Source organism: Colletotrichum siamense (assembly GCF_013390195.1).
Source record: "Colletotrichum siamense strain Cg363 chromosome Unknown KSG_Cg363_contig07, whole genome shotgun sequence".
Taxonomy (NCBI): domain Eukaryota; kingdom Fungi; phylum Ascomycota; class Sordariomycetes; order Glomerellales; family Glomerellaceae; genus Colletotrichum; species Colletotrichum siamense.
In genome coordinates, this window is record NW_023501020.1 from 2,394,288 (window position 1) to 2,412,137 (window position 17,850).

Consider the following 17,850-nt stretch of genomic DNA (forward strand, 5'->3'; position numbering starts at 1 on the left):
TATCCCAAAACTCCTCTAACACCCAGATCTAAGCCGAAACTCCATCATGGCATCTTGGAAACCTATAAATCAGCTATTCAACATCTTTCCCTCATTAAATACAGCTCGGGCCTGCCGGAGCTCCTATCGCTCTGCACCAGAGGAGGGTACTACCAAGTCCTCAAACGGACCAAGATGCATCTCCAAATCATCAGATGCCACATCGGGGTACGGGTCGTAGTTGTACTTCTCAGTCATTTTCTGACGATAGCTCTTCTCATCCTGGGGAGGCTGCTGTTGCTGCCCTGGTTCGTTGTCAGTTTTGGGGGTCGGCGGTACCAACCCTTTTCTCTGGCCGGGCATCCAGTGCTGCGGCGGTGCTTGTACGGGAGGGAAGGGAGATAGGTATCGGCCAGGTTGCTGCTGCTGGTAAGGGAGAGGAGCAAAGGCGTCTGTGTTGCTGTTGTTGGGTTTCCAATGCGGTGGCTGAGGTTGCTGAGGTTGCTGAGGTTGCTGAGGTAGTTGGGGCTGGAACTGGTTCTGATTCTGATTGTAGTTCTGGTTCGGGTTCATGGGCTGCCATGGTCGTTGTGGCTGCTGCTGCTGCGGCATTGGAGCCGGGAAGGGGTTCACGTAGGGCTGCCACTGTGGAGGAAGAGGCAGTCCTGGAGGGGGGACAGGAAGCCCAGGGATGGGAAGAGGCAGTCCGGGAGGGGGGATGAAAACCGGGGGAGGGTTCGGGTTGGGAGGTTGCCGTTGCTGCTGTGGCTGGCCCTGAACAGGCAAGCCGTTGCGAGGGTTCGCGAACTGCCCGTTTGGCTGGAAAGTTGCTGCGGCCGGGTTGAGACTCGGGCCCCGCTGATGTCCTTGTCCTCCTGGTTGTTGTCCTCCCCGCTGCTGCTGCATTCCTGGCTGCTGCAGTGGCACTTCTTGCTGTAGTACTGGCGGCAGTGGTGCTGGCTCCAGCCTACGAGTCCGAGGATAGCGAATGCGGCTAAAGGTCTGGGGACGATCCTCCTTCTCGATGGGTGTCGCGTCATACAGCTCGACGTCGCGGAAGGCGTCGATGATCATCTGCTGGGGCGGCGGCCGCTGTCTATCGCGGACGAAGTCGAACCCTTCTTGTCTCTGTGGCATGGGATACATCGTGCCTGGATGAATCTGGTTCAGAGTCATCTGCTGTTGTTGCGGTTGCTGCTGCTGCTGCTGCTGCTGCTGCTGCTGCTGCTGCTGACCGCCTTGTTGGATCGTTCCCGGGGCCGGGTTATGGACAGTCTTCAGGCGCAAGACGGTACCCCGCTGCTGGGGGTTGCCATCCTTGCCCGTCCGCTTTCTCTTGTCGCCAGTGCGAACGGGCTCCTCGTCGTCGTCGTCGTCGGTGTCATACTCTTCCCCGTTCTTCGTATGGGGCGGCTGCGGCTGCGGCGGTGGGCCGTCACCGGGGACGCGCGGGCTGCTGAAGAACTGGTTGGCCCATCTCGCGACGTGGTCGTCCGACTCCAGACCATTCTGACTTTGGAGTCGAAAATCGATAATGCCATCGAGGTGGATCAGAGTCGGCCGGGCCGCGGGGTCTTCCACCAGGCACATCGAGACGGTCTTTCTGAGGTTGCCGTCGACGTGACTGAATCTTGGGTCTCCGAGGGCGCTCCCGTACGTCACTTCTCCGCCGAACTTCCACCCGACGACAGGATCTTGGAACTTTGCCCCCGTAATAGCACACCACATCTTCATCACCAAGTTAGCCGTGATCAGAAAGGAGATGCTTAGGGGTTGATACTCACGATGACTCCAACCTGGTAGATGTTGCAGGGCATACCGTAGTTACCAGCAATTGATGGCTTATTGGCTTCGAGGAACATGTTAGATCCGCCGTCGTTGAAAGGCCGAAGTGAGTCCCAGGACCTGTGAAATTGTTCCTAAAAGAGTCAGTATGCCCACGAAAATGGTTTCTGCATGTTTACTCACCGGTGTGTGGTAGCCCGGCTTTCCTAGCGAGCGAGCTCTCCAGAATATTTCCTCCCTGAGAAAAGAAAACTTATGTCAGCAAAGGTTGGCACTTTGAATGAAGGCAAAACTTACGTGAATTCATTCGGCTTTTGATTAGCTTCGTCAAAGAACTTGGCACAGCCAAAGTCCGAGATCTGGATTGAGCGTTAGCTTGTAATCAGTTTGTGACATGTTGTGACATTACCTTGAAGAGCGGCATAGGGCCGTGGGGCTCTAAGCTCACTAGGACTGTACACAAAGTTAGCAATACCATTCACAAAATGATTTGTGACACGCTTACTGTTCTTGGGGTCTAGATCAAAATGAACAGTTTGCTGGGGCTTCTTGGTGCCGGGGATGGACTCTTCAATGGGATAGTTGGGATCCCAGTCAGGGTGATCCCGTCCATAGTTCTCCTTCGGGGGATATCCAATTCCAATAAGCCCCTTGATGACTGCGTAGTTCATGTCAGTATATCGTAAACATGTATCAATGTCCGGGGCTCAACTTACGGCACTTGAACAAAAGCCAGAGAGCCTTATTAGGCCAAGGTCTGCCAGATCGACTGGACTTGTTCAGCCATGTGTGAAGACTCTTTCCGTTGGCATACTCCATCAAGATGAAGCTGCGCTCCCGCTGGACTTTGATGTCCCAATTTTTGTCCCGAGCCTCTGTACTCGATCTGGGCATGTATGGTCTCTTACCCTCGTTTTCGGCGTCTCTCTTGTCGTTGATTTCTTTCGTAAAGTCAAGGATTTGGACAATGTGCTTGGCCCCCTTGAATTTCTAGAGCAACGAGTTAGCAAAGAATATCCGATGTCGTTTGGGACAGACTTACGTTGAGAGCCTTCTGCTCCAGCTTGATCGAGTCATAAGAGGCGGCAGGGCGGGTCTTTTCAATCTTCATCACGCAATCCGTCCTCACGTTGCGGTTGCCCCTGTGTTCGACAAGAGCAGCGATGCCAAAGCCGCCAGCGGCCAAGATCCTCTTGAGGGTGATGCCGTATCCCTTGGCCATTCGGTTTCCGTCGGGGCCATACTGTTGTTGCGCTATCTCCTGGTGGATGTCGTCCATATATTGTCTTCCGGCGTACGGGCTCCTGACTGTGTGCATTGGATTAAACTGACCCAAAGGCTGCGCTACGATGGTGCTGCCATCTTGCGCCTTTACTATGAGGTCTCCCCTGATTCGGGCAGCTTCCAGCCGGGTTCTACGCATTATCATCTGCCTGTTCATCTCTTTCGGATCCGGTGCTGGGGCTTGAGGTGCTGGGGCTTGGAGTGCTGGGCCAGCCATATTGTTGCCCGCCATTGGGTTTCCTTGGTAGTTGGCCATGTTGGTTGTCTGAAAGTGCGATGAAATTTGTCGATGGAGTCAATGTAAGACAGAAAAGGTGTGTAAGCTGGTTGTATTATTGAGTGGATGTTGGATTTTGATATTCATTCTGATGTGAGACTGGACAATATGATATATATACAACGTTGTATAGCTGCCAACTCAACTCGAAGGAAGCCGTACAAAGGAGACATTTTGAGAGTGAGTATACAAAGGCTATTGTTCTTGTCGAAGACATTCTTTATGGATCGAGGATACAAAACCCCAATATCATTGTCCACTTGGAATGATCAATCATTGCAGCCTTTGAACCATCCATTGTTGTCTTCATTCCTTCCAAGTTGCCTCGAATCCTTTGCTGCTGGCCAGTTGTTTTCCAAATCCGGAGGCTGGACAATGACACCTCAACTCAAGTCCGAGTTGCATAAGGGGAGCGTTCTTGTTCGATACGGAAGAAATCGCGATTTAGTTTCAAAGATAAATTTGGATGGAAGTTGTTGACTTGTCGAACTGCAGTCATCGCCGCTTGGCGCCTCTTTGGTTAGAACAAGTAGACCGAAGAAAACAAGTAGGGTGTGTAGTCAGGGCGCGGCGAAGCCAGGCCCACCCGGATGAAATGCCAATGGGGCCAGCTCCGTTGACACCCCACGCGCCCGCGCACGTGGATACCAATCGCTCCGGCAAATGCGCCGCGATGCATGAGTAGAGGCGATGGGAAGTGCGACATTCCGCGTTGGCAGCGGCGTGGCTGCGCTTCGCTAGTCCGGCCGACTTCAGCCTGTGATTTTGATCCCAAAATCTGGCGTGCATGGCTGTTGATCAGAACAGTAGGGTCTTATCGTCTGCAACGGTCTACGACGTAAACTGGCTCCGCGTAGTAGTCGAGCAACAGTTTGGAAGCACATTGACATTTTGACTGACACAATTCTGCAGAGAAGCGTTGGTGATGGAGAAAAGAAGCCAATTAGCCGCGCCGGGTGGTATTTAGGCTAAATGCCATTTAATCGGGTCTCGGCGAAATCATTCTCCACAAAAGCACCTTTCCAGCGGGGCCTGGAGAGAAACAGCGATTGACAGAGACAGCACCTCTGGAAGGCCAGACCAGCAGAGCGGGTACCGTTGGAAAATATGAGGCAACTTCGATCAAGGACACTCCGCGACAGATGATACAGGCATCAATGTCTCACGGAAAGCCCTGTGCAAAAGCGACTACTCCACGCGGTGTTTCCCACGGCCTTGATTGACAAGCCAACTTTGAATTGACAGGTCTGCATCGCGCTTGGAGGGGGTGCACAAGACCCTTCGCGGCAAGAGTACGGTGGTGTTGGACAGCCAGTGGCAGCCCACCAAAGCCGCCAGCATCAGAGTTGAATGACAACCATGCGAGTTTGGGTTACCGTTGCTTCCTCTTGGCTTCCCGCGAAACTTCACAGGGTTCCAGCGACAACGAGGCGACGGGAAGCTTGAACTCCAAATTTACCCCAAATTCGGGTCTTCTTCACGGTCCCCTCAAGGGCTCAGGCTGATTTAAACGCACAAATGGGCGCGTTGCGCTGTGCAGCGGCCACCCCATCTCAGTCATCTCACGTCTCTCTCCACTCCGAGCTGGCCGCCTCTGCTAAAGGTCCGGTGCATTATCTTTGCCTGTTGATATTTATCCATGCCAATCGCTTCCCCAAAGTATCGCCGCGTCGCGGACCGGGTCTGGCAGCCGCCTGAGCCCTCTCTCCAGCGGCCACCCCTGGCTGGTTGGCTCGGCCTGGGGGCAAACCATCTGTGTGTCGACTTTTTCCTATCGGTGCCTTCCCCCGCCGCCAGCCTCTCATGCGTTTAATGAGCCGCCAGTGCTGTACGGTGACGGAACCATAGGCTGTTTGAATCTGGAGACTGGTTGGGGAAAGGCACGAGTTGTCGATGCAGGGGATAGCAGAGGGAGGTGTATCTATAGCTACCATGCTCTGCCGTACCTACAATCCGAGCCAGACCAGTCTTGCCTCGTGTCCGTCTGGTCAATCTGCCTGGCAACCACAGACCCAAGGCACCTGACGTATGTGTGTACCTGTTATAAATACTACTTGCTTTGCCTCCTCTCCATCCCAAGTGCTGCCCTTCTCTCTCCTCCTCTCTCCCAAGTCTTTTCGTGTGCCTCTTGATACCCCCATTCTCCTTCTGGCACCATCTTCCTTTCTCCCAATCAGAACGACAACCAGACGTCACAATGGCTGTCCCCAACATCAAGCTTAACAGCGGCTTTGAGATGCCCCAGGTGGGCTTCGGTCTGTGGAAGGTCGACAACGCTATCGCCGCCGACACCGTCTACGAGGCCATCAAGGCCGGTTACCGTCTCTTCGACGGCGCCTGTGGTAAGTAAACAACACCAGTCTCTTCGTTGCGATCCAGGACACAGGGAGGGGAACAAGCGTTCAATCGCCGCCACGACGACGCAGCCAGAAATGGTACGATCGCGGGAGAAGGCCTAAGGGCAAGAAAGCGTGTCGAAAACACGTTGCTCGCAGTCAGTCGCCCGTGGTGGTGGTGGTGGTCTGCTTGATCCCCTCTATGATTTCTGGAAGCCTGAGTTACCCCTCCTTCACCCCACCAAAAATGATCGGTGCGCATTTCTGCAGAGGCCGATGTTCCCATCAGTGCAATTCCGCCGGAAAGCTCTCCGCAACATCCCTGCACCCCAGCCTAATTCATACCCCTCCCCTGTCAACACTCACTTACACTCGGGGCTCGCCCCCGTCTTCCCCGACATCAATCACATGAACCAAATTTCGGGCCTACATCACACGCATCCGAATCCAAGCGTGTACACAAACGTGATCCTAACGGCGCTTCTTCTCTAGACTATGGCAACGAAGTCGAGTGCGGCCAGGGTGTTGCCCGCGCCATCAAGGAGGGCATCGTCAAGCGCGAGGAGCTCTTCCTCGTCTCCAAGCTCTGGAACACCTTCCACGATGGCGACCGCGTAGAGCCCATCGTCCGCAAGCAGCTTGCCGACTGGGGCATCGACTACTTCGACCTCTACCTCATCCACTTCCCCGTCGCCCTCGAGTACGTCGACCCCTCCGTCAGATACCCTCCCGGCTGGCACTACGACGGCAAGTCCGAGATCCGCCCCTCCAAGGCCTCCATCCAGGAGACCTGGACTGCCATGGAGAGCCTCGTTGCCAGCGGCCTCTCCAAGAGCATCGGTGTCTCCAACTTCCAGGGACAGCTCCTCTACGACCTCCTCCGCTACGCCAAGATCCCCCCTGCCACCCTCCAGATCGAGCACCACCCCTACCTCGTCCAGCCCGACCTCATCAAGCTGGCTGCCAACGAGGGTATCGCCGTTACCGCCTACTCTTCCTTCGGCCCTGCCTCCTTCAAGGAGTTCAACATGGAGCACGCCACCGACTTCGTTCCTCTGTTCGAGGAGCCCACCGTCTCTGAGATTGCCAAGAAGCACGGCAAGACCAACTCTCAGGTCCTCCTCCGCTGGGCCACCCAGCGCGGCCTTGCTGTCATTCCCAAGACCAGCCGCAAGGAGATCCTCGCCCAGAACCTCGACTGCACCAGCTTCGACCTCGAGCAGTCCGAGATTGACAAGATCAGCAGCCTGGACCGCAAGACTCGCTTCAACCAGCCCGCAAACGTAAGCTTCCCTGGGTGTTTCCTCAGTTCAAGGCAAAATTAACACTTAGTAGTACTTCCCCACTGAGAAGCTCTGGATCTTCGGTTAAGTGGTCTGCATATGATGCATTGTCGATCCAAAATAATAATACGTACCTGCAATATTATCAGCACCTGCCTATCAAAGTGGCATGTTAGTAGTCCACAACTGGCGGTGTGCAAGGGAACCATATCGGGTGTTGGTCGAACCACGCACTGTGCGTCGATTGTATCTAGATAGCCGTCTCCCTTCGGCATGACTGTGATCTGCCGTTACAATACAACCAAAGCCGTGACCAAGACAGTCTGTTGCTCCCGCTTGTACAGCATGCTGCAGCGTGTTTTCGCCAATGTCAGAATAGCCGCCCGCCCGTCCTTGAAAATGCTCCCTCCCATGCTCAGCAAACATAATGGTCAAGAGAGAGCGCTCGGTAAAGAGGTATCTCGAGTGAAGAAGAAAGATCCCGATATGCTCATCTGCCCGACCGCCCCAAGGATCTAATCAAACGCCGTTGTAACGCCATGCCGGCCTCGTAAATTCATGCTACAGAGTGAACCAGGCCGCTATGTTCGGACAAAGGCTGCGAAAGTTGGTTAGCAATCTTGGTGTCGACCACTCAACCTGTGATTGCACACTTACTTGCGTCGATCTGGGATAATTGGGGCAGCGCCAGACGGACTTTGTTTCGGTACACAGCCGGGCCTCTTAGTTGCAACGGGTTGCCCTCGAAGTAGACCGTCGTCAGGTGCTCCTTGTCCTTCAGCTCCTTCTCGACCTCGTTAAAGTCGGAGATCTGGTTGTAGCTGGCCCAGAACTCCTCAAGGTTCTTGAGCGGCTTGAGGCCCTTGACGCTTGCGACGGCGTTGTTGGAGATGTCGAGCACGCGCAGCTTCTCGTTCTGCTCAATGCCCTCGAGGGAGGTGAGGGCGTTGTGGGAGATGTACAGCTCCTCAAGGCTGGGCACGTCCTTGAGAGGCGAGAGGTCGCGGATGCGGTTGGACTGGATGCTGAGGAGCCTGAGATTGGGCAGGCCGCCGAGGCCGGTGAGCTCTGTGATTTTGTTCTTTGCGACCCAGAGCTCCTCGAGGTTCTTGAGGGAGTCGAGGTTCTGGAGGACGCGGATGCGGTTTGAGCCGAGCTCGAGGCTGGTGAGGTTGACGAGGCCGTCGAGGTTCTCGATGGTGCCGACCTTGTTGGCAACGAGGAAAAGCTCCTTGAGCTTGGTGAGGTGGTTGACGCGCTTGATGTGCTTGATCTTGTTGAAGCTGAGGTCGAGGCTGGTGAGGTTGGTGAGGTCCTCGAGGCCGCGGATGTGGGAGATGAGGTTGTCGTAGAAATCGAGGTCCTCGAGCGTCGGGGCGAGGGCGGAGAGGCCGTCGATGTCCTGGATGCTGTTCTGGCGGAGGCACAGGCGGACTACTTTTGTGAAGCGCTCGAGGCGGAGGGCTGGGATGGAGGCGACGCGGGCGTGGGAGACGATGAGCTCGTCAGTGTCTAGATCTTCGCCGTCGAGGAGGTCTGTGGGAGGGGGATAATGGGTTAGCCTGTTGAACATTTCTCACGACTTTTTTTTTGCGGCTCCACACGGAGGAGTGAGGGCATCAGCAAACTTGCCTTCATCTGCGGGGAGTTCCTCGCCCGGCACCACGTTCTCGTCGTCAGACTCCGGGTCTGAGAGCACCTCTGGGTTCGCGAGGACGGCGGTCCGCTGTACCCTGAGCTTGCCATCCCATCCTTTGCTATTCCTCATACCAGGGCTGGCCTGGCCATCGTGACGCGGGGAGCCCTCCTCCTCCTCCGGGAGCTCGATGCGCGGCGAATGCCTCGGCGAGTGCTCAGTGGGGGTTTTGGGGTCGACGGAGCCGGGCATGGTGTAGATTGCGCTCGTCTCGTCGCGAATGGGTTGTAGAATTGGTGGTTGTGTAGTTTTCAGCGTCGCTCCTGTGCGGGTCTCGAAGTTGGTCGGTTTTCGAAAATGGCGGGGAAAAATAAAGGATTAGCGGTGATGATGATTTCTCAGCGCAGTCGCGGCGGTTTAAGCGGGGGTTGGAGACGGGAGTTCGGTTGGTAGAAGGGGGGGTTGAGGAAATATGGAGGTCGGGAAGTCGTTCGAGATGGAGGGGTTATGTTGTTGACAGGACGTGCAGAATCAGGATTCCGTGTCGCATGCTGGGATAAGGATGGGAAATCTTGATCTGGCGTCAGTTTGACTGTCAGCCGGGTCCTGGGTCTGTCTGATTTATGTATTATGCCCGCGGGCCTGGAGAGGGGAACAACACATGCATGTGGTGGTACAACTGCGAGTGACTGAGTGAACGCACTGTAAACTGCCCGCAGATTGTGAGGTGATAAGTGACTGGACGGGGATGGGATGGCTGGTGGGACTGGCGCAGCGTCACAGGCCACCAGCACCAGGGACCTTCCGAAGAGACAGCCCAGAACACTGGCAAGGTTTGGGGATCGCTGGTTGGCGGAATGGTTCCAGATCCACGAGGGACGTTTGGCGCTAGAGTATGACGTCCCAATGGGTCTCGTCCTGCGAGAATCACGCCGCGGAAGGGAGCCCAGCAGTACCTTACTACCTATTACCTATTCGCAGGCAGGTAGGTATGTATCATTAGCGGTTTGTCATTTGAATGGAAGCGTCTTCAGGCGACGGCGGGCACTGCGGGGTTGGGCAGGTCACCCGGCCATCAGAGAGGGACATAGAGATGCAGCCACCTTCCATGCTGCTGGGAGCATTCAATGGAAGCCCATTGTCGCTCGAATGGTCCCTGTAACGAAAGACGGTGGGTGCCGTCACAGTGGTTCAGCGCTGTCTCAACTCGCCATCATGTCGGGTTTTGGCACTTTCCCATCCCCTTGACCAGGCAGGATAAAGTGTTCCCCTGTAAACCTTGAAAAAAAAAAGACGGTACAGTCGACGAAAGCATCTTGTCCATCTACCTCAAATCGGGCTGGAATCCTGCGGACCTCATACCTCGAGCCGCCTTCGTTGCTGCCCGCATTGTCTCGCCCATTGTCTCTGGACGGAACGGGCTGCATGCCGACCACATTGGACGAGTCCAGTCGTCTTTGAACACATGCGCGCCATGTCATGACCCTCAGTCCACGACGGACCCTGATTTGCGAATTACCCGGCCCCAATTGAACTGCTGCCGCAACTTTCTGCCGCCGCGCTGCACTCAGAACGATCTTCCATCCTTCCATTCTCAGGGTCCGGCGACACAACCATCACCACACCACGGCCCGACACACGCCTCCATGTCTCGCAAACGGTTGTGATGCATGCCATCCGCCCCTCCTCGATTGGGCATCTCCTGCGCCGTACTCGTCGTCCGCACGCACCTCTCGTCACCTCACCATGGCGAGCCACGTCTCTGACGGGTAGTCTGCCGCTGCCGCCGCTGTCGCGCCTCGGCGTCACCACCCAGAAGAGGCAATTGCATGATGCGTTCCTCTTGCCCCCTCTGTACTTCACCGGTCTTCTGCTCGCCTTATGGACGTGGAAGTGTTTTATGATGGTTGTCTTCCAGAATAAGATCATTTACATGCCAGGACTGCCGCCCACTGCGCGCCGCGAGCGGATCGAGGACTACGACAAACAGTGCTGGGGCGTGCGCTGGGAGGAGAAAAGGGTCCAGGCCGTCGATGGGACGGATCTGGCACTATGCGTGGCCTCGGTGACATCCACTGGCGACGAGAAGACCACGTCGCCCACGGAGCCCCTCGCCGTGCCGTCCATCTACGTCCTCTACTTTCAGGGTCCGCCCCATCCCCTGCTGTCCTCTGCGGGCAGTTAGCAACAAGCATCATAGGCTCACCACGATTGCGATTAGGAAACGCATCGTCCATTCCCCCACGACTGCCGGACCTATCATGGGTCCTGCGGACGCTGCAGCGCAGCAAGCGGCCCGCTCGATATACAATGGTGTGCCTGAGCTACCGCGGTTACTGGAGGTCGAGAGGCCGCCCCTCTGAGAAGGGCATCAACCTGGATGCGCAAGCGGCTCTGCGATGGATTGGGCAGATGCACGAGGATAACGTCGGGCACAGGCAGCAGCCACTAGAGCTGGTGATCTGGGGTCAGAGCATCGGCTCCGGGGTAGCCACGAACCTCGCAGCGTGGGAAGGGTTCCCGCCCACGTTGCGGCTAAGGTCGTTGATCCTGGAGACACCGTTCACATCCGTACGGGACATGTTGGGTGAGCTGTACCCCCAGAAATGGGTGCCGTATCGTCACCTGTGGCCGTTCTTGCGCAACCATCTGGATAGCTTGACCAACATCGCGGGGATTGCCAAGAATCATCAGGTCAGTTCGGGCCAGGACAAGCCTCATGTCACTATAGTGGAAGCTGGGAGGGATGAGCTAGTGCCGGCGGACCACGGCGCGAGGCTGGTCCGGCGCTGCGAGGAGTTCGGGCTACCGGTCGAGAAAAAGACGGTTCGTGGTGCTTTCCACAACGATGCCGTCATCAGACTGGAGGGTCGTCAAGCAGTCGCCGACGCCATTGAGCAGGTCGCGGCTAAAATCTAATTGCGAACATGACACCAAGTGAAGTACTAGGCACAACAGACGTTGTGACAACATCGCGGTATTGATGATCACAACGGGACCATGTGTCATTGAAAGTGGGCAAGACCCTCGATATCTTACCATGATTTCGGATTTCGCCTGTCTCTTGACTCCTCCCGGGTGTCTCGAAGCTGGGAACGTTCCCGAATCTCCCGGCGTAGAGATTTTGAAGAGAATTGTCGTGAATTCGTGATACGGATAGTCAGGGGCATATCAATTTGCGTCGACATCTTCCGGAATGCCGGATCACGTCCGCTGGCAAAGATCGAGCCCGGCCTATGGCGTGCAAAGGTTCGTCACAGCTTCAAGGTTCAGACCCATGTGCCGCGCACGGTTCCGTACCCAAAACTCTCTCAACCTCGACTCCTAGTGACGAAGGAGAAATGAATGGCCCGTTTTGTGTCTTCTGGAAGAAAACTTTGAAGTCGAATTGACCCGTAAAAGGGGAGAATCGTCTCGGCATCTGATAGACGACGAATTTGCCTTCCGTGTAACACAATTCAGGCAGGGGCAAAGCATACGTTTCTTCTTCCAGCTTGGTGATAGGATGGCAGAGCACTGACACTCTCTCGCTGCCTTAACGTGGATCTTTCCAGGCAGCTTCGTCGAGCATCTTCACGGCGTCGGCAGTCCTGTGCTCGCGTCCAGAGGTACTCCTGCGCACGCAAGGCGCTGGGAAGCTACCTCGTCGCCGGAGTCCAGGACCCCAACCACCTAAGATTGGCACGCTGTGCCAAACCGGGCTCTCTGACTCGCTTGGTGTGCAGTTGCACCATCTCATCCCTGCGGAATGGCTTGCTGCTAGCATCCGCCCGGTTCGCACTGCCCGCCAGTGCCCATATCCGGCATGAAAACTGGAGGCAGCCAGCCCGGCGCACGCAAAACCCCCCTGAGTCTGGTCATGTGATACCGCATTTCCTACGTGAGGAGTGCAGGAGCCACAGTCGCGGTGCAGGGGTGGGAAACGCGTCCAATGACCTCCCCCATCACCAGTCGCCTCAGTCCTCGCAAAAAGCAGCAAGGCCTCGGAGGAGAGATGTAGGGGACCGTGCTGGGATGTTATCGGGCTGTATATATAGATTCGTGAGCCCCGTTTCTACCCAAAAATTCTCGTCTCTCTCTTCTCTCTCTCACGGGCGCCTTAGGTAGGTCAGCAATCTCTCTCAAGTCAATCAATCACGACAACCATTTTTCACCCATCTTTTGAATCATTCTCTCTTTTTAACGATCGCTTTTGATTTTTTTGATTTCCCCTACATTTATTTCAACACCTACCATTATCGCTCGGCAACCCCGACCGGTCGGTCATTCACCAGCACAATGTTCGCCAGACGCTATGAACAGCCCCCCTCGCAAAGCCACAGGAGCAGTTTCTCCAAGGGCCACAAGTCGAACAAGTCGACTTCATCATTCAGCAAGACCAGCGGCGTTTCCAAACGCCGCGACTCCCGTGCGACCAGACGGCCCAACACGGCCACTTCATCAAGCACCCATGACACCGAAATGAGCAAGTAAGTATCGGCAGCGATTCACGCTCTTTTCACAGCCTACTGACTCAACGTCTTAACAGCAACCTTACCTCCGCGATCGTGACACTCGTCGTCGGCACCGAACAGCGTCTCTTCGCTGCCCACGAAGACGTCCTCTGCGCATCCCCCTTCTTCCAGGCCGCCCTTAGAGGAGGCAACTTCATCGACGGCTCACCCTCGTCCTCCTCAGCCCCCGCCAGACGCATAGCTCTGCCCGACGAAGAACCCGAGATCTTCTCGTCAGTTCTGGAATATCTCTACAAGGGCGACTACTACCCGCGCCTGGTGCACAACAAGAGACGCAACTCGTGGGAGATTGAGCAGCTTTCTGAGGACGGCAAGGGCATCGAGTCGACTGTCTATCATCACGGTGTCGACGGTGACTTGCTCAAGGATACCGTTATTTACTGTGCTGCTGAGAAGTACGGGCTTGAGGAGCTGAAGCGTGTTTCTCTGAGAAAGCAAGGTCTTCGTGAGTACTTTCTAACGTGGTCTTGGAGATGTCAATACTAACCACCGCCGCAGAATCCGGCATCCAATGCAGCACCATTCTCTCATCGGCCAGATACGCCTACGCCCACACACCCGACAGCGACTCCAAGCTGCGAGCCCACTACCTCGCTCTGATCATCCGCAGCCGTAGCACTTTCAAGCGGAGCGGCACGATGCAGCTGGAGATGTACAACGGAGGCACCCAGCTGTTCTTCGACCTCTTCGTAGCGCTGTGCAACCACGTTGATGACATCTCGACTGCGTGAGTTGTCCTGATCGATGTTTAAACTTTGCTTTCGTTAACATTCCAACCAGGAACACACCTCGCACCCCGCGCAGCGGCCGCTAGATCACATTCTAACCATCTCATCTCATCTTCCCAACTTTTATCTCATCCTCACCTCATCCAAGGTTTACCAATACCCGCCTCATACCTAATGACTTCACGTTCTCACGCAATCTTGTCTTCATATCTTTTTTCCTTTCTGTTTCGCATGGGTCGATGAAGCTTTTTGATTTGAACAAACAGCAAAACAACATAAACAAAAGTGGCGTTTGAAATCCCGAAAGGAAGGGATCGGTCACGGCGTTGCTGGACGGACATGTATTTCTTTCCATCCTTCTCATTTGTCGCCATGCCTTTTATTTGGATTTGCATTCTCACGAGAAACCCCTGTACAATTATCATTACCGTCTCTCCAGAGGTCGAGGACCCTCTCATAGAAGAAGAGACTCTGGGAACACACATTATTGGGGTAGCGTTGGTGGTTATGTTGAGATCCCGGCAGACGGCCCTCATACGTGGCTGAATTTTGAAAGAGCCGGGCGCGAGGTTCTCTGTCATGATTAGAGCGAAAAGAAAGGCGAAAGAGAGAAAGTCAGATTGCGTTTTCTGCGAGAACGAATTACTTGTAAAATTACCATTCTTCACACTCGCTTTACGTCGTAATCAAACAGGAGTTGATGTGACTGACTGTATTTGCTATATTGAAGTACTCTGCGTATCCACGATTTAATCCTGAATTTGAAGCTATTCCCAAAAGCCATTCAAGTCAAAATTACACTCTATGCCATGGTCTCGGTCTCAGCCCCCTTTTCTCGGCAATTGCAAACATCGAAACAGGCCGACCCAAAACCTCGGTTCCGGCCCCCATACCCCTCCCGTGAACGACCGTGAATGCCCAAGGCAGAGGCCCTCCATTCTCTAAACGAAGACGAACCAACGCCAACCCGCCCACGCCCACATACCCCCCTGACTATCTCGCCCTGGTCAGTCCTTCGGGGAACCAGACACACCCACCCCCGGTTCCTGGCCTGCCGCACCACTTTCCTAGCGTCCGCCGCGTTTCTGCTAGAAGGCTGCCACAGTCGGCGTATTTTATGAAATCCACCTAGACTCGCGTGTGAGTCATATGTCTGATACTACCACCATACACACCACGCTTTCTGGGGGGGATGTGATAGTCAGTGTCACGGAAGGGGACCGGCCCCACTTTGGGTGACCGGCCGCTAACGGATGCAAGCACTTTAAACATACTTGGCTCGGTTGGACTTTTGGTGAGACGTTAGTCACGGCGGAGAGGATGTGCATTACGCCGAGTGGTTGAATTTTCTGTTGTGACAAGTATTCGGGGAGACGGTTCCGTTGGGTTTTTGGTCGGATACGAAACGAGCTATAGGATCACCCTTGTGTCGGGAGGTTTGGTTCGGGCTAGCTGGATGGTTTGAAGTATAACGTACGTGATTGCGAACCATGTTCACGGGCTGGAAAGTTCACGGCGGGCGGGGTTCGTGTCTGAGTGACGGGGAGGGCGATGTCGCTCCGGGGAAGAGGGGACATGGGGCCTGGTGGGAAAAGTGCCCGTATGATGGAAGCGAGTGTCGCGATCACGACTCATCATGCAAACATGAGAGAGAACAGAGTCACAGTCGGGCGAACCGCAGGATTTGCGTCAGTGTTGCCGACCGAGAAAACGGAGTCCAGATAGACTTTTGATGAGTATTCACAGGTCTGCCTCCCTCCACCACAAGGGATCTAACATGCATGACCTATATGCATGACTGCGCCGCTGAGGCTGTTTCCACCACGCCGAGGCGGCCTTTCTGGATTGGAAGGGGTACAAACACCACAAAAGGGTGGGGAAAAACAGCATCGCTGCTTTAAGAGAGATAAGGCCTATGGTCATGTATGTGTCTCCCTTTCCTTCGGCCGGTAGAGTCCGATGCACCTCGTCTGTAGTCTCTGTTCATCCCACTACACCACCGACACCACCCACACACACCCACTACTCATATGCAGACTATACCCCTGTGCCGGGGAAAGCACCGTTCTTGGACAGGACGACGATGCCGCGCTCTCGCGCAATGTAGCCTTTCATGAGATTCTGCATTCGGTGTTAGTGGACCTGGAAATGAGGCGGCATGCCGATGGCCAATAGAAATTGGGTGTGATTGTGAAGGTTTGCTGCCTTGGGCACTCACCGTCACCAACATGATAATGCTGCCTAGCAGGCAGACGACGGGTGACGGTGAGTATAAAACGGCGCGGGATAGACGCATGAGGAATTTGCAGAACTCTTTTCGCCCGACTGGCTCACCGAAAAGCGACGTGTACAGGCAGGCTGCCATCACTAGATGCACGCGGTGCAGGATACAAAAGAATGATGACGCAACATACCTTGTAAATCATGTTGGCCAGCAGGCACTCGACCTCGTCTGGGTCCACAGTCTCTTGACTGCCGAGGCTGATGGCGGCCGCGAACTCAGCGACAGGGACTCTGGTGCGGCGAAGCTGAGCGGCGCCGGGCTCCTTGGCCTCCTCGAAGCCACCGGCGATGAAGACTTTGCGAAGTAGGTTGCGTAGGGCAATATCGCGGCCGCGCTCGAGGGTCAGGTAGATGCGGCGGCGGACGAATTCCTCTTCTCCTTCTTGCAGGGCTAGATCGAAGTTGCGGAGGTCGCCTTTGCGAATGCAGTTAGAGAGCGGCAGGAAGAGCTTCTGCAGGCGGGGGAAGGGCTCGAGAAGTCTGCTGCTTGGGAGTGTGTGCGTTGTGAGGAGGTGGCATGGGATGAGGTAGGTGAGAATCCTCCTGCTTGAAGTTAGCGGTTGTGCTGGGCTAGGACGGTTTGTAATGACTTGCTCTTGGTTGCTCTTGGCGTCTTTATGACACAGGGACCAAGCCTCGGTCAGGTGCTTCTCAGCCTGGATGTTGTCAGCAGTGATTTAAGGACTGCATCATAGCTTCCTTACTTCGACGTAGTTCTCCTCCAAGAAGAACAAAACACCTTCATAGAACTTGAACGTCACCCGTTGGGACTTGGGGAAAGCCTCCAGAGGAGGCATGTCTCCGCGATTTGTTGACAAAGCTTTCAGAATAGTCCTGCTAAGACTGGCAGAGTTGAGCTTGAAATAAGTCTTGAAGAGGAGGTTGATGATGTAGTAGATGGCCCATTTCCTTGAGTCTTCAAGGGGCGCTCTGAGAACTGTCAGTCGAGACATCTCCAAAGAGTTCATACCACCGACCTGTCACTTAGGCACAGCGTGAAAATGCGCTTCAGTTGCTGTTCACAATCACGCAGCTGTTTCTGCTTCTCCAAATCAGGGTCAAAGTCGTCGCCAAGCTCCATCGCGTTGGCGTTCGCATCGGTGTTGTTACGTTCCTCGTCTGAGCTAATGGCAAAAAGTCGCAAGTGCTTGCCGGCGGTGTAGAGACACGGTATCGTCCACGCCTCGAATCCATAGTTCGTATAGCCACGGATGAGGGCGGTGGTAAGCTCCTTCCATGCCTCATAGACCTTGGTCCACGATGATGACTGAGGTCGGTGTTAGTCATTTCCCCATGCAGCAAAGACATGTATCACGGGAGCTCACCCTACCTCCAGCGCTGGAGTCGCCCTCTACCTTGAGAATCTCGCCAATAGCCTTCCAGTATGCTGAATACACTTCAACCCAGCCGTTTGTCTCCTCGTAGTCAAGCTTGAATTTCCGAGATCCAGACGATCGCCCGAGCAGCATGTACTTGACGTCGTTCTTGACATCTTGGCTGTTTGTGCTCAGCCAGATGGAGCGTAGCTTGTCTGGCTTGTTGACCGGACTGAAAGGCTGGAGTGTTTGTGCGAGTGAGTATCCCGACCTGGCCTTGTAGGCGTTGCGAAATTCTTCGAAATGGCCCTCCATTGTGTTGGATGTAGGTGCAGCCACTCTGACGGTGAGTTCTCAGAGAGGTGAGACCGGGGTGTTGAGATGGACGTTGGGAGGACAGGCGGCGAATCAATGCTCTCTGGGCCGATC

General features: G+C 55.0%; 6 protein-coding genes across 6 annotated transcripts; 3 read left to right on the plus strand and 3 right to left on the minus strand.

The window, feature by feature from the left end:
- Positions 1 to 123: 123 nt before the first annotated feature.
- Positions 124 to 3,304, minus strand: CGCS363_v010949 (uncharacterized protein; the record flags this gene model as incomplete). The annotated part of the gene is made up of 8 exons (XM_036642798.1): positions 124 to 1,707; positions 1,764 to 1,898; positions 1,948 to 2,002; positions 2,062 to 2,123; positions 2,174 to 2,217; positions 2,270 to 2,422; positions 2,481 to 2,754; positions 2,807 to 3,304. 8 exons carry the CDS (start codon positions 3,302 to 3,304, stop codon positions 124 to 126), a joined length of 2,805 nt encoding a protein of 934 aa, XP_036491777.1.
- Positions 3,305 to 5,522: 2,218 nt separating this feature from the next.
- On the plus strand, positions 5,523 to 7,032 carry XYR1 (NAD(P)H-dependent D-xylose reductase XYR1; the record flags this gene model as incomplete). The annotated part of the gene is made up of 3 exons (XM_036642799.1): positions 5,523 to 5,667; positions 6,154 to 6,944; positions 6,997 to 7,032. The coding sequence occupies 3 exons, from the start codon at positions 5,523 to 5,525 to the stop codon at positions 7,030 to 7,032; spliced, it is 972 nt and encodes a 323-aa protein (XP_036492020.1).
- A 493-nt stretch (positions 7,033 to 7,525) lies between these two features.
- sds22 (Protein phosphatase 1 regulatory subunit SDS22) lies at positions 7,526 to 8,832 on the minus strand (the record flags this gene model as incomplete). Its single annotated transcript, XM_036642800.1, has 3 exons — positions 7,526 to 7,542; positions 7,602 to 8,480; positions 8,547 to 8,832. 3 exons carry the CDS (start codon positions 8,830 to 8,832, stop codon positions 7,526 to 7,528), a joined length of 1,182 nt encoding a protein of 393 aa, XP_036492019.1.
- A 1,414-nt stretch (positions 8,833 to 10,246) lies between these two features.
- On the plus strand, positions 10,247 to 11,499 carry abhd13 (the record flags this gene model as incomplete). The annotated part of the gene is made up of 2 exons (XM_036642801.1): positions 10,247 to 10,727; positions 10,802 to 11,499. 2 exons carry the CDS (start codon positions 10,247 to 10,249, stop codon positions 11,497 to 11,499), a joined length of 1,179 nt encoding a protein of 392 aa, XP_036491611.1.
- Positions 11,500 to 12,858: 1,359 nt separating this feature from the next.
- CGCS363_v010953 (uncharacterized protein) lies at positions 12,859 to 13,908 on the plus strand (the record flags this gene model as incomplete). Its single annotated transcript, XM_036642802.1, has 4 exons — positions 12,859 to 13,049; positions 13,109 to 13,539; positions 13,593 to 13,821; positions 13,875 to 13,908. The coding sequence occupies 4 exons, from the start codon at positions 12,859 to 12,861 to the stop codon at positions 13,906 to 13,908; spliced, it is 885 nt and encodes a 294-aa protein (XP_036492021.1).
- A 1,951-nt stretch (positions 13,909 to 15,859) lies between these two features.
- On the minus strand, positions 15,860 to 17,736 carry CGCS363_v010954 (Protein CSN12-like protein; the record flags this gene model as incomplete). Its single annotated transcript, XM_036642803.1, has 5 exons — positions 15,860 to 15,943; positions 16,237 to 16,761; positions 16,810 to 17,035; positions 17,083 to 17,372; positions 17,431 to 17,736. 5 exons carry the CDS (start codon positions 17,734 to 17,736, stop codon positions 15,860 to 15,862), a joined length of 1,431 nt encoding a protein of 476 aa, XP_036492017.1.
- Positions 17,737 to 17,850: the final 114 nt, after the last annotated feature.